This window comes from Ornithorhynchus anatinus, chromosome 19, assembly GCF_004115215.2.
Source record: "Ornithorhynchus anatinus isolate Pmale09 chromosome 19, mOrnAna1.pri.v4, whole genome shotgun sequence".
Taxonomy (NCBI): domain Eukaryota; kingdom Metazoa; phylum Chordata; class Mammalia; order Monotremata; family Ornithorhynchidae; genus Ornithorhynchus; species Ornithorhynchus anatinus.
Genome location: NC_041746.1, coordinates 21,785,293 through 21,799,218, shown reverse-complemented (window position 1 = coordinate 21,799,218; position 13,926 = coordinate 21,785,293). Strand labels below are relative to the sequence as shown.

General features: G+C 44.0%; 2 protein-coding genes across 8 annotated transcripts in view; one reads left to right on the top strand and one right to left on the bottom strand.

Moving 5' to 3' along the window:
- Positions 1–5,976, top strand: part of IMPG1 (interphotoreceptor matrix proteoglycan 1) — a 58,754-nt gene extending 52,778 nt beyond the window's left edge. Inside the window, exons 16-17 of the mRNA XM_039914864.1 lie at positions 1,677–1,760; positions 5,352–5,976. Of these exons, the coding sequence (XP_039770798.1) occupies positions 1,677–1,716 (40 nt within the window). The 3' untranslated portion in view covers positions 1,717–1,760; positions 5,352–5,976. The remainder of the gene's footprint in view (positions 1–1,676; positions 1,761–5,351) is intronic.
- A 1,098-nt stretch (positions 5,977–7,074) lies between these two features.
- The window catches only part of MYO6 (myosin VI), a 157,517-nt gene continuing 150,665 nt past the window's right edge, over positions 7,075–13,926 (bottom strand). For 5 of the 7 annotated variants that reach the window (XM_029047068.2, XM_016228076.3, XM_001506939.5 and 2 more), the window contains 2 exons: positions 12,617–12,832; positions 7,075–10,772 (listed from right to left, as the gene is read on the bottom strand). In XM_029047068.2, the coding sequence (XP_028902901.1) occupies positions 10,573–10,772; positions 12,617–12,832 (416 nt within the window). In that variant the 3' untranslated portion in view covers positions 7,075–10,572. Of the gene's footprint in view, positions 10,773–12,616; positions 12,836–13,926 lie in introns of all 7 variants that reach the window. The other 2 variants (XM_039914738.1, XM_007670712.4) reach the window with 1 other exon arrangement.

Below are 13,926 nucleotides of genomic sequence, written 5' to 3'. Positions count from 1 at the left end.
ATGAAAAGAAAATAAAAGTGGGAGTTAGAAGGACCTCGGTTCTAATTCCCAATCGGCCACTTGTCTGCTGTGTGACCTTGTGCAATTCACTTAACTTCTCTGTGCCTCGGTGACCTCAACTGGAAAATGGGGATTAAGACTGTGAGCCCTGTGGGAGGCATGGACTGCGTCCAACCCGATTAGCTTGTCTCTACCTCAGTGCTTAGTACAGTGCCTGGCACATAGTAAGTGCTAAAAAAATACCATCAAAAACAACGTTGTGTTGATGACTGGAATGTGCTCCTGATGGGATCTTAGGAGCGCGGGATCAGGTGAAAGAACGTCACTCCCTTACAAGAAAGAACCATTTTAGTCATTTATGGATCTGAAAATCAGCCCTCAGAAAAGTTCAAATAATCTGGAAATAGAATCAGGGAATAACAAAAAAAAAAAAAACAGAAGTATCCATGCGGTTGGAAACCAGACAGAAAATTGTCACAGAAGTGCTAGTTGTAGGGGAAAATTTCTAGGTCCTACTTGCAATTCAAATCAAGGCAACCAGATTTTCCTCTTAGACTGTAAGATCCTTGTTGACAAGGAAGGTTTTCTACCAACTCTGTCGCGTTGTCCTCTCCCAAGGATTTAGTACAGTGTACCGCACACAGTAAGCGTTCAATAAATATCACCCATTGATTGGTTGCCAAGCTCTGTTGGAAAGGGCTGCTGATCTATGTTTAACCTGCTTTTCTTGGCAGAGAATGATCAAGAAAATCCTATTTTGCTAAAATCGCTAAAATCAAAAATAATTGATGAGGTTGGAGAAAGGTAAAGGAGGATCTCCTTAAAGAGTCCTTAGGGAATGCGATAGTGGATTTATTTGTCTAGATTTCTCTCACGAAATGTGTCCTACCATACTTAACCTTCGTCAATTTTAACTTTCCTCATTTTAGATGTCCTGTTGGTAGAAACAGGTTACACCAAGGACCACCCTGTACAAATTACACTCCAGAACGAAAACACCCCTTCATTTTTAGTGCCTTTTCCGGTGGCTTAATGGTCCTTGCTTTCACTCTCATCGTCTTAATCATTAAGACGCGAAGGAAACGCATAAGCAGATCTAATATGGAGTAAGGCTTTCCTTATTTTTTTCTCTCAACCTTTCCATTTTCGGGCTGAAGTTCTCATGCCTGAAGTTGTAAGTAAATGAAATGTTCTCAGTTTTGGAAGGGCAGTTCACCGTTGCATCCCAGAGCCCGCGGGAGGAATTAGTCCGGTTTTTGAATACGAGGAGCCAAGTGTCTGTCCCTCCGGGGACCCCTGTGGCTCCAGTGCTTGGGTCAACCCTTCGGATATCACCGGTCCCGGGATATTTCGCGAAGCTCAGAAAGCAACTTAGCGTGGAGGTAAAACCCTCTGATCCCCATCGCTGCTCCGAACAATAACGTTCTCCATCTGCAGCATCGATTTTTCGACTCAAATTCTGCTGACTTTTCTTCCATTTGAAGCCTGAGAACAGAAAATACTAACTTCTCGAAATCACCGTCTTTCTACTTAAGAATCTGCTTAATTCTGCTTTTTTTTAAAAGTAGGCTATTAGGCGGAACCCTCTCTAACAGAATGCTTGCGCACTGTACTGTAGTTGCTTATTTTGAAATTCTGTTGATTGGGACAAACGATACCTTGGTTTTTTATTGTAGGTCCCCAGATGATTCTACCAAATCCACCAGGAGAAGTTAGTGTCAGAAATTCAGTATTTTCAGCACTAACAAGAAGTCATCAAGGTATGCGGTTTAGGATTCTATGTGAAGATATTTGTTACTTTTACTGTGTACTCCCAAATCTCAATTCATTTTCGCTTTTAAGGTACCTGCTAAGCCAGGCACCAAAATAAGCACTGGGGCAGGTGCAAAATAATCAGGTTGGACACAGGCCCTGTCCCACATGGGGTTCACAACCTAAACCAGAGGGAGTAGGATTTATTCTCCATTTGATAGTTGAGGAAACTGAGGCACCGAGAAGTTAAGTGAGTTGCCTAAGGTCACAGAGCAGGCAGAGCTGGGATTAGAACCCAAGTCCTCTGACTCCCAGTCAAGTGCTATTTCCACTATGCCATGCTGCTTTCCTACTTAAAAGTTGTGCACATTTTGTTGTGAAATAATAGTATTTTCAAGAGTTTTTATTTTAATCTTTTTTGGTGCAACGAAGTGTGTTTCCAAGATCTGAACCCCAATACGAAATATACTGAACGATTCATTCATTCATTCAATAGTATTTACTGAGCGCTTACTATGTGCAGAGCACTGTACTAAGCGCTTGGAATGTACAAGTCAGCAACAGATAGAGACGGTCCCTGCCGTTTGACGGGCTTACGGTCTGATCGGGGGAGACGGACGGACGAGAACGATGGCGATAAATAGAGTCGAGGGGAAGAGCATCTCGTAAAAACGATGGCGACTAAATAGAATCGAGGCGATGTACATTTCATTAACAAAATAAATAGGGTAATGGAAATATATACAGTTGAGCGGACGAGTACGGTGCTGAGGGGATGGGAAGGGAGGGGGGAGGAGCAGAGGGAAATGGGGGGAGAAGAGGGTTAAGCTGCGGAGAGGTGAAGGGGGGGGTGGTAGAGGAAGTAGAGGGAGAAGGGGAGCTCAGTCTGGGAAGGCCTCTCGAAGGAGGTGAGTTTTAAGTAGGGTTTCGAAGAGGGGAAGAGAATGAGTTTGGCGGAGGTGAGGAGGGAGGGCGTTCCGGGACCACGGGAGGACGCGGCCCGGGGGTCGACGGCGGGACGGGCGAGACCGAGGGACGGCGAGGAGGCGGGCGGCGGAGGAGCGGAGCGTGCGGGGTGGGCGGTGGAAAGAGAGAAGGGAGGAGAGGTAGGAAGGGGCAAGGTGATGGAGAGCCTGGAAGCCTAGAGTGAGAGTTTTTGTTTGGAGTGGAGGTCGGTAGGCAACCACTGGAGGTGTTTAAGTAGGGGAGTGACATGCCCAGATCGTTTCTGCGGGAAGATGAGCCGGGCAGCGGAGTGAAGAATAGACCGGAGCGGGGCGAGAGAGGAGGAAGGAAGATCAGAGAGAAGGCCGACACGGTAGTCTAGCCGGGATATAACGAGAGCCCGTAGCAGTAAGGTAGCCGTCTGGGTGGAGAGGAAAGGGCGGATCTTGGCGATATTGTAGAGGTGAGACCGGCAGGTCTCGGTGACGGATAGGATGCGTGGGGTGAACGAGAGAGACGAGTCAAGGAGGACACCGAGATCACGAGCCCGAGAGACGGGAAGGACGGTCGTGCCATCCACGGTGATGGGGAAGTCTGGGAGAGGACCGGGCTCGGGAGGGAAGACGAGGAGCTCAGTCTCGCTCATGTTGAGTTTTAGGTGGCGGCTGACATCCAGGTGGAGACGTCCCGGAGGCGGGAGGAGATGCGAGCCTGAAGGGACGGGGAGAGGACAGGGGCGGAGATGTAGAGCTGCACGTCATCTGCGTAGAGATGGTAGTCAAAGCCGTGAGAGCGAATGAGTTCACCGAGAGAGTGAGTGTAAATGGAGAACAGAAGAGGGCCGAGAACTGACCCTTGAGGAACTCCAACGGTTAAAGGATGGGAGGGGGAGGAGGCGCCGGCGAAGGAGACCGAGAATGACCGGCCAGAGAGAGAAGAGGAGAACCGGGAGAGGACGGAGTCCGTGAAGCCGAGGTGAGATAAGGTGTGGAGGAGGAGGGGACGGTCGACGGTGTCAAAGGCAGCAGAGAGGTCGAGGAGGATCAGAATGGAGTAGGAGCCATTGGATTTGGCAAGAAGGAGGTCAGTCTCGGTAAAGAGCAGTCTCCGTAGAGTGGAGGGGACGGAAGCCAGATCGGAGGGGGTCCAGGAGAGAATGGGAGTTAAAGAATTCTAAGCAGCGATTGAGACGACTCGTTCTAGGATTTTGGAAAGGAAGGGTAGTATATAGGGCGCTAACTGGAGAGGGAAGTGGGGTCGAGAGCGGGTTTTTTTAGGATGGGGGAGACGTGGGCATGTTTGAAGGCAGCGGGGAAGGAGCCCTTGGAGATTGAGTGGTTAAAAATAGAAGTTAAGGAAGGGAGGAGGGCAGGGGCGATGGTTTTAATAAGGTGAGAGGGAATGGGGTCCGAGGCGCAGGTGGAGGGGGTGGCACTTGCGAGGAGCTAGCGGCACCCCATTAGAAACAGGTCCAAACGTGATTTAATGAATTCACATGGCAATGACGTTACCTTTCATTATGCATCTTATGTTGCTGCCTTGTAATTGCTTTCTTAAGTGTACGGGTTCAGTTATTTCTTGTTTAAATAACAATTAGACTGAATTGAAATGGGTACAGGAGGCCTGATTGGTAAGAAATTCTTCACAAAGTTCAGAGGCTCTGAAAAACGTGATTTCATCTAGAGTAATTTGATTTTCCAGGAAGAAATATTTTTCCAAGGGTCATTCAATTATTTATTGACCTTTCTGGCTACCCTTCTCATTACCCAGTCAGGGCTTTCTCCTGTTGTTGGTTGAAACAAGGCACATTAAAACAGCCTCTTTTTCCTCCTTAATAATAAGAATAATTGTACTTGTTAAGCACTTACTAGGTGCCAAGCACTGCTCTGAGCGCTACGGTAGATACAAGAGAATCAGGCTGGACACAGTCCCTGTCCCTTTTGGGGCTCACACTCTTAATCTCCATTTGACAGATGAGGTAACTGAGGCCCAGAGAAGTTAGATGAAGTTAAGACACGTGGCAGAGCCGGGATTAGAACCCAGGTCCTTCTGACTCCCAGGCCCGGGCTCTAGCCACTAAGCCACACTGTTTCCCCTTCTGCATCCTCTATGGACCCAGACTGACTTCCGGCACTTACCAGAGGAAAATAGTGCACAAAAGGTAGGGTGGTGGATTGCTGGCAACTTCCCCAAATCCTCGGGCAGAATTACTCCAAATGTTTGCCCAGACGCCAACCCTGGCTTATTCAGGAAGCAGCGTGGCCTAGTGGAAAGAGCCCGGGCTCTGCCACTCGTCTGCTGTGTGACCTTGGGCACATCACTTCACTTTTCTGGGCCTCAGTTACCTCATCTGTAAAATGGGGATTAAGACTGTGAGCCCCACGAGGGACACGGACTGTGTCCAACCTGATTTGCTTGTATCTATTCCAGTGCTTAGAATGGTGCCTGACACATAGTTAGAAAATACCATTCGAAAAACAAAAGAAAACTCCCGGGTTCTAATCCCGGCTCTGCCGTTTGCCTGCTGTGTGACTTTGGGCAACTCACTTAACTTTTCTGTGCCTCAGTTTGCTCAGGTTTTTGAAGAACACATGCTGTACAGTGGGGTATGTAACTATATAAAAAAAGTTGCTTAAACTATCTTTCTCTTACAGGTTTTCAGAAAAACAACCGTAGTATTTCAGAAATAGCATGAGTTCCCAGCCACGAATCAGCTGGGCTAAGGATAGGAGAGATGAAGAAGGCCTTGCGGTTTTAGGAAAAGTGTTTCCCGCTCCACCACGATGATGAACAAAGAATACAAGTCTTCTTGCTAAGGGCTTCCTGAAATTCAGACGGCAGTCTGCGTTTCATTCTCCATCTTAACTGCTTGGCTGATGGGCTGACGGAGCTTGGACAGGCCAGAACAAAATCTTTGTAATTTAGCGTAAACATTGAGATGAGACTCTAATTACAGAATTAGAAAATAGGCGCGTTATTCGGTTCATTATTAGGACATCCGCATTTTTACCAACACCATAAGTACGCATTGGGAATTAGTTTCCCAATCAAAGATTAAAGTTCAAGCAATCCTTTCTACCATTAACATTAGATGTGTTAGCTAAGATTCGGGATGCTTATTAAAAATAAAAGCCAACGGAACGATCCTGACCTTTATTTGTCCTGTTTGTGTTCATTTTAATGCTGCAGTATTTTCTAAAGCATAATTTGCCCGAAAGGTAGAAGACCTACTGTATTTAAATGTCATTTTGCAGTACATTTCTTTTTTTCCATCAGAAATGAGTGAATGTTTATCTTTTTTTTTTTTAAGTATTAGTACTACCAAGCGCCAACAGAGAAACACAGTGTACTAAAGCAGGGGAACATCAGAATAACAAAGTGACGTGTTCCTTTCTCTGAAGGAGCTTATGCTCTAAAGGGGAAGACAAAACTTCTTGAAAGAGAAAATTACAGTGAGGCGTTCACATAACACATAATATTTGGGGATGGGTTTAGATTTCAGCTGAGTTCAGTCACTGCTAGAACCAAAAAAAAAAAAGGCATTTTAAAATCTACATGTAACAAAAGAATTCCTAAGTCTCTGTCACTGTTGTGGGTTTCAATTTAAATCAAACTAGTCACCGTGTGCTTCATTAAATTAAAAATACTCGGTTATTTGTAGGATACCGAAAGTAAACCAGGCCATAAAAATCACCTTCTCTACATCCTGCAGCAATTTCTTCTCCTCTCCAGACATTTTTCCTCTTGATAGGACATTCCCCTATAAACTATCAAGTATCAACTAGTAATAATAATCATTAGAAGAATAATTATGGAATTTGTTAAGCGCTTACTATATGCCAGGCACTGTACTAAGCGCTGGGGCGGGTACAAGTAAATCGAGTTGGACAGTCTCGGTCCCACAGGGAGCTCACAGTCTCAATCCCCATTTTACAGATGAGTTAACTGAGGCCCAGAGAAGTGAAGTGACTTGCCCAAGGTCACACAGCATACAAGTGACGGAGCCAGGAGCTCAAAAGCCCACTTTTTTATTTTGGCAAACTAAAACTATAAACAGATTTACCAAGAGTTAATCAACTAATGTTGCTAGGTAGTCTTATATTTTCAAGGTACTTGTTAAGGGAAGATACAAGACAATCAGTTTGGAGTTCATTTCAAGCCATTCTAAAAATTATCCCATGGTAAAATAACGATTAACTACCAAAGGTTACACTTTCAGAACTTGATAGATTTTAGTGCTAGAAATGTCTTAAATTCGAAAGGCGGGACAAGAACTCCTTCCTCATTATACCTTCTTCAAGATTACATTAGTCCATATCTCCGTCTCTCCCCCAGGGAACTGGGTTGAAAGCCCAAGAATTTGAAATAAGACGACAATAGTCACCAAGGAATGAATTTATTATTTGCAGCTTTCAGTACATCAGTAAAATAATTTGGGGGAAAAATTCTGGATACACACTTTGAAGAAAAGAGAATACAATTAGCAGCTCTATAAAGAGATTTTCACCCACGAAAAAAGGCAAATCAGTAAATGACCCGTTATCGGTTTTGGAAGATGACCTCTGCATAGATTCACATTCTTGAGCGACATCAGCGGGCTTCAATCCACCAGTATAGGCGTAAATTTCTCATATTATTGGACTTGAGGTCTTAATAAAAAAACAACAGCCAGACACCCAAAAGAACTTCTAATTCAGAGGAGGAAAATGCTTCTGAAAGATGGGACGACAATGCCTGTGTGGGAATTATACATAGAGTACGCAAACTCTCTAAATAAGCAACGTCTGCTCCACTCATCGTAGCATTCCTCCCACTTGGTCCCACTATGGATTCTCATGCTGCCGTCCAAAAAAAATATAATATTTAATTGACAGGGGAGCACCTATTCCTAGGAATCCTAAAGCACTGAGCTATTCAAGGGACCAGAAAAGAGATTAGTGTTAGAGAAAAACTGTAGTTATTTCAGCACTGAGATTCCAGATATAACGTAAATATTCCTTCCCTTTCTGGAAGGAGCGTGCCACAGAGGGAGCCTCAACAGGAAGAGACGCGGTAATCTAGTCATTCAAGAAGCTCTGTATAACCAAGTAAATTATCGCTACACTCTTCCTTTGTGCGACTTTCTCATCTTCACTACAGTTCTCCCAGATGTGCAAATTCTCGACTTTAAAAAAGCTCTGTTTCTTGGTTCCTTAAAAGTATTCCTTTTTTTTTTTTTTTAAACAATTACTGGAAAGAATATTCTGCAAGGAAGAATATTGTCTTTCCACCAGTCCCTTAGAAGTCCAGGAATCATGGATTCATCAGAAGAAAAATTAGCTAAAGTATACAGAAAAGTAGACGGGATAACTTTGAAATACCTTGCCCTTTCCCTTTTAAATGCAGCTTATTGCCGACAACCCACTTCCACACTGATGTGAGGAGAGTCTAGCCAAGCAGGGACTGGATTCAGCCAGGCAAAACCCTTGAAAGACAGACAGTACAAAAAGATACCTTTCACCGAAATGGTCTCGGTGAAAACAATTCATAAAACATGGGGATAAATCCTTCCAGAGGTGCTTATTCCTCTTGACTTATGATGGAACCGGCTTTGAAAGAGACCCAGAGTGACCCAAGCAGCTCGCTACAAAGGGCACTTTGTAAAGCACCATTTTGCGGCTCTTGGAAGTCTTTATCCTGATAGTTATGGCTTCCAGGTCAGGAATAGTTCCCTGCTAGCAGGGAGACACTTGGGAAGGGCAGCTGTCGAACATCAACGGGGAATCAGATCAGTTCTCCTGGTGGCAAAAATGAATTCAAGAGCTGCTATTCAGAGAGATCAATTCTAGGGTTGCTGCTTCATAAAACTGGAATTAATAAGACTAAGACTCTAGATTGTGGATATTTAAACCATAAGCACAGCAAAAAATATAATAATGGAGACACTCTGCTACAATGCCCCCCTGGAAATCAAAATCCTTAAAGATTTTGAAGAGATTTCCAGAATAACATCTAAGCAGAATACCACGAACAGATTCCACAAACATAATGCTAAGAGAGCTCATCTAAGTCTATTGTACTAATCATTTAAAATCGAGTCTTAGGGTCGTCGCGTTCTTCCATGTCTCTTTCCATTCCATGCAGCTCTATTCCCATTTACATGCCGCTAAGGAGAATGGATGCGGCTTCAAAGGAAAGTGTGGTAAGAAAAAGAGGGGAATTTCTGAACTCAAAGAGCCAAATGTTTTCAGAATAAGTTCAATCTATGCTTAAAAGAAAATCATTCGGTGACTACCGCTAGTTCAGAAATGTTCATTTCCTGTTATGAATGTAGTGTAATCATAATTATTTTTTACGAATGTAGAGTAATCATAAATAAATACCTCTTTACTACAGTGTCACAAGATGAGTGATTCTAAGAAGAGAGCAGAGAGCCCAAAACCTAATCGGTTGATAAATATTTTACTAAATGTAGAATCCTCTCAAAAGTTCATTGGGAGAGAGCTAAAGTTGTCATAGGATCAGAAGTATTATTTTAGTTGCAAAAGACTTGATTCTGCACTACAGCCAAAGACGTTTTAAAATTCATTACATCACAACTCAGAACTATGTCTTTTTGCTTTGCAAAATCCTAGCACTGAAATCATAAATACCAAGTTTTAAACTTTTGATGATCAACATGAAGAGCACACTCTGAAAATGTAAAAAAAGGTCATTTGTCTTAGGTGACATGAATAATTTTTGTGCTGATGGGATTTTAATTCAAAGTCTAAAAAAAAAAATAGTTACAAAAAGTCTCAAAGGAGAAGTGTTAGGCCAAAAAGATCATAGTACTTGATTAAACAGTTTATTTTATGGAATGCTAATCAAATTACACCATTTAAATTAGACCATTAGAGTTAGGGAACTGGAGTAAATATTTCAGATAGGATCTGGATGTGGAAATCATTTTAATCACCTGCAACAATGGTGAAAGGAAGGAATAAGTAAAATTCGGAATCAAACATTTCAAATCCACAGGGCTCCCTAAAACAAATTTCCCTTTCTTCTCCTTAATCCTACAAGAACTAAAATTAACTAGGAATTTTTTTTGGAAAAAAAAACCCATAGTATTCAAGTCAATGTGTTGCTTGAGGAAAAATAAAACTGGGATCCTTCACGGAACATCTAGCCAGAGGAAGACAGAATCGAGAACTCTGTGGGCCAGAACTTAATTTGAGTCCCTCCTTTAACCCACCGGTTCATTCGTGGCCTCAAAATGCACTGAAATTTCTTCAAACCCCAAAGCAGAGAGAGGTGATCCAAGTTTCTACCTCTGGGGTCATTTTCTAAAAACAGCATAAGGACTGAGATATCCCTGCCTGGTGTCCGAAGAGAAGATGCGTGGACTTTTCTGGAAAGAAATGAAAGCTGAGACCACATTCGTGTAAAGACAAGTGCTTCAGATGCTAGGTAGATGGAGGTTTTTAAGTGTAAGTGGGAGGGTGCAGTGCCAAGATTAGTTCAGTGCTCTGCCCACTCTAAGCACTTAATAAATAACTCAATAATCAACTGATCGAAGGAGGGAAAAAGTCCAGAACCTGGCAAAGAATATGGAGTGCTTAAATTCTACAGGGCAACTAAAAAAAAGCAGCATCTTTATGAGATGGAAATGTGATCCTTTCTAGACAGAAGCTTACCCCAGTCCAAGATTTAGAGTGCGCGTATAAAGAAACCATCAAAAGGTACAAATTAACGCCCCCTCCCGCCCCCCAGCAATGACTAATAAAATCTGTTTTCTTTATATTAAATATCTCGAGCTTGAAGACTGAACGCGTCAATCCTCTCGGGCCTGGGACAAGTCTTCCCCTTCTACCCCGGTAAGGGATTCCTAGATCTCAAACGGGAGGGCGGTATTTACTTTAAGAGGTTCTGCAGCATGGCCGTCGCATAAGTAGGTCGAGCCTGTCTGCTCTCAATTGCGTTTTGAAGGTACTGGATTCCTCCGCAACGCTCCCAAATCTCTTCGAACTGCCGGGGCAAAATCTCAGCTCCACGCTTTCTGGTGAGACCAGTCTCTTCCAGATTTAGCTCACACATTTCCATGTCATCTTTCCCTGGAAGGGATTAGAAAATGAGATTTAAAAAAGAGTTAATAAGCTCGTTTCATTTGGGGCACCCAATAAGCACATTAGGATGATGTCGGGTGTTGGTGTGAAGGTGGCCATGTAAGCATTCAATAAATATCACTGACAGATTTATGGTTCTCTGGTCCCTACCACCAGAAGCTGCAGACGTCATTTACTTCATCCTCTCGACCGTAAACTCCTTGTGGGCAGGGAACGTATCTATTTATTGTTGTACTGTACTCTCCCAAGTGCTCTACCCAAAGTACGTGCTCAATAAATACGACTGACTGACTGACGGGGAAAATGCCTCCACCCACTCCCCCACCTGAGAGTCCTTGCAGGAAACAAATCTTTCCCGTTTTTGAATTGAGGAATTAAGAGGAGTCCTAATGGAGGGAGAGCACAGGCCTGGCAGTTCTAAATTCAGCTCTACCACTTGCCTGCTGTGTGACTATGGGCAAGTCACATAATTTCTCTGCGCCTCAGTTTCCTCTTCTCTAAAACGGAGATTCGGCTGTTGTTCTCCTTTCTATGTAGACTGAGAGTCCCGTGTGGGACGGGGACTGCGTCCAACCTGATTAAGCTCTGTCTACCCCAGCATTTCGAACAGTGCTAGACACGCAGTAAACGCTTAACAAATGCGTCGATAGTCATCTTACTGCTTGTCTTACGCCGTCGAGTCGTCTCCCTCGCGCAGCGACACTTTGGACACATCTGTCTCCCAACGCCCCCACCTCCACCTGCAATCGTTCTGGTAGTGGAGCCAGAGTTTTCTTGGTAAAAATCCGCAAGTGGTTGACCGTCGCCTCCTTCCTAATCTCGAGTCTCCGCCCTCGACTCTCTCCCGTGCCGCTGCTGCCCGGCACGGGGGAGTTGTGACTTGTAGCAGATGGCCTTCCGCTCGCTAGCCACTGCCCAAGCTAGGAATGACTCGCCCTCTCTTAGTCAAGACTGGTAGAGGACTGACTTCTAGGTGACTCAGTTATCCCATCTGTAAAATGGGGATTAAGACTGTGAGCCCATATGGGACAACCTGATCACCTTGTATCCTCTCCAGCGCTTAGAAGAGTGCTTTGCACATAGTAAGCGTTTAACAAATGCCATCATTATTATTATTTTATTATTAAATCACTCAATCAATGGCATTTACTGAGTGCTTTCTCTGTGCAGAGCACTATACTAAACATGTGGGAGAGTACAATATGTGATTGACACATTCCCTGCCCACAGTGACTTTACAGTCTAGAGAGGGAGACAGACACTAACCTATTATTAATAATAATACTATTACTGTTGTTATTATTAATAGGGACCATTTATTATTTATCTTTTTTTTAATTATAAAAGTAGGCAAGATCCCTTCCTTCAAGGAGCTTACAATCTAGTGGGGGAGATGGACTTTAAAATCAATTACAGGTCAGGGAAGCAACCGAGTATACGGGGGAAGCGGCACGATGTAGTAGATAGAGCACGGGCCAGGGAGTCGGAAGGTCATGGGTTCTAATCCCTGCTCAACCATTTGTCTGTGGAGTGACCTTGGGCAATTCACTTGACTTCTCTGGGCCTCAGTTCCCTCATCTGTAAAACGAGGATTGAGACTGTGAGTCCCAGCGGGGACAGGGATTGTGTCCAACCCCATTTGCTTGTTCCTACCGGAGCGCTCAGTACAGTGCCCGGAACGTAGTAAGCACTTAACAGACACCACCATCATGATTATTACGTGCTGAGGGGCCGAGGAGCGCCCCGTCCGTTACTCTGCCCAAAGCGGGCGCTCAAAAGATACTCTCCGTTAGCTGACTCACACATTTAGAGGGGCAGGTAACCGCACGTACCAGCTACGAGGAGGATCGGCTGCTTGTCGGGATGGAGTTCCATCTGCCGGGCGATCCACGGACCATCGAAATGTGCATACCACCAGCCTTTCTTCTTGTTCTGGGGGTCCTTGTATTGGTCAGCGGGACGGATAAACGGGATGCGGAAGTAGCGCTGCTGCCGGTTCATCTCGATCTCTTGTTGCCTGGCAGGGTGATGAGTCGAGTTCTGGCGAGCTGCTGTCCCAAACCGAGCAAAAGTTACTATCGGCCGAGGAAGGCCCCAAACCGCCTAGAGCCCGTGAAGCAAATGAAAAGAGCCTTCCGAGGAAAGGACAACCAGAATTCGAGGGAGGAAGAAACTGAATCTTTAAGGAAGTCTTTAAAATTGCCCTTATTCTTAGGGTTAGCGCTCGGTTTCCGTTCTCCTCGTAAATGGAGCATAACATACACCGTGTACCCAGCGGTTGGGGGCCGTGATATAAATTTTTCAATGGGGCAGGCTATGGTACAATTGACGGACACTGTGGTTTATTTTTAGTAGTTTTAGTATTTATTAAAAGAAGCTAACAAAAGACGTTCATTTCCTTTATTACGCTGGTAGTTCCTTTCCTCCAGAGAGTTCATGGGGGATTGCTAACTTTAGACTCGATAATATTTTGTAGGACAAAAAGGTCGATAATTTAATTAATTGTGAAATTAGAGGACCTGGGTTCTAATCCTAACTCTGCCAATTGCTTCATTGACCTCGGGAAAATCACTTAACTTCTCTGTACCTCAATTTCCTCAACTGTAAAATGGAGATTAACTATCTTTTCTATCTCCTTCTTAGACTGTGAGCTCCATGTGCGACAGGGACTTGTCCAACCTGCTTAACTTATACTTGCCCCAGCACTTTCAACAGAGTTTGATACATAGTGAGCACTTACAAAATTCAAAAAAAAAAAAAATTTGAAGGATCCAGGCCTGTTGTCGGCCTGATTTCCATGTTGGTTATAATAGAGAGTATATTGAATATTGTTCTTTCATCACACAGGCCAGATACATTTGGATAAAAACAGGCCAGCATATTTAGAGAAAAAGCTTTCAACCAAAAACAGGGCTGGAAGCTAATTTCAATGAAAATAACTTCTATGATAGTGAGAAAATATCCCCAACATATTTCATAGTGTTCTACAACTGCCTTCCTCAAGAAAGTCTCCTCCAACTAAAGAAACTGGACCTGGGTTCTAATCCTGGTTCCACCTTTCGCCTGACGTGTGACCTTGAGCAAGTCACTTAAATATTTTTTGCCACAGTTTCCCCCATCTGCAAAGATGGGGATAAAGATA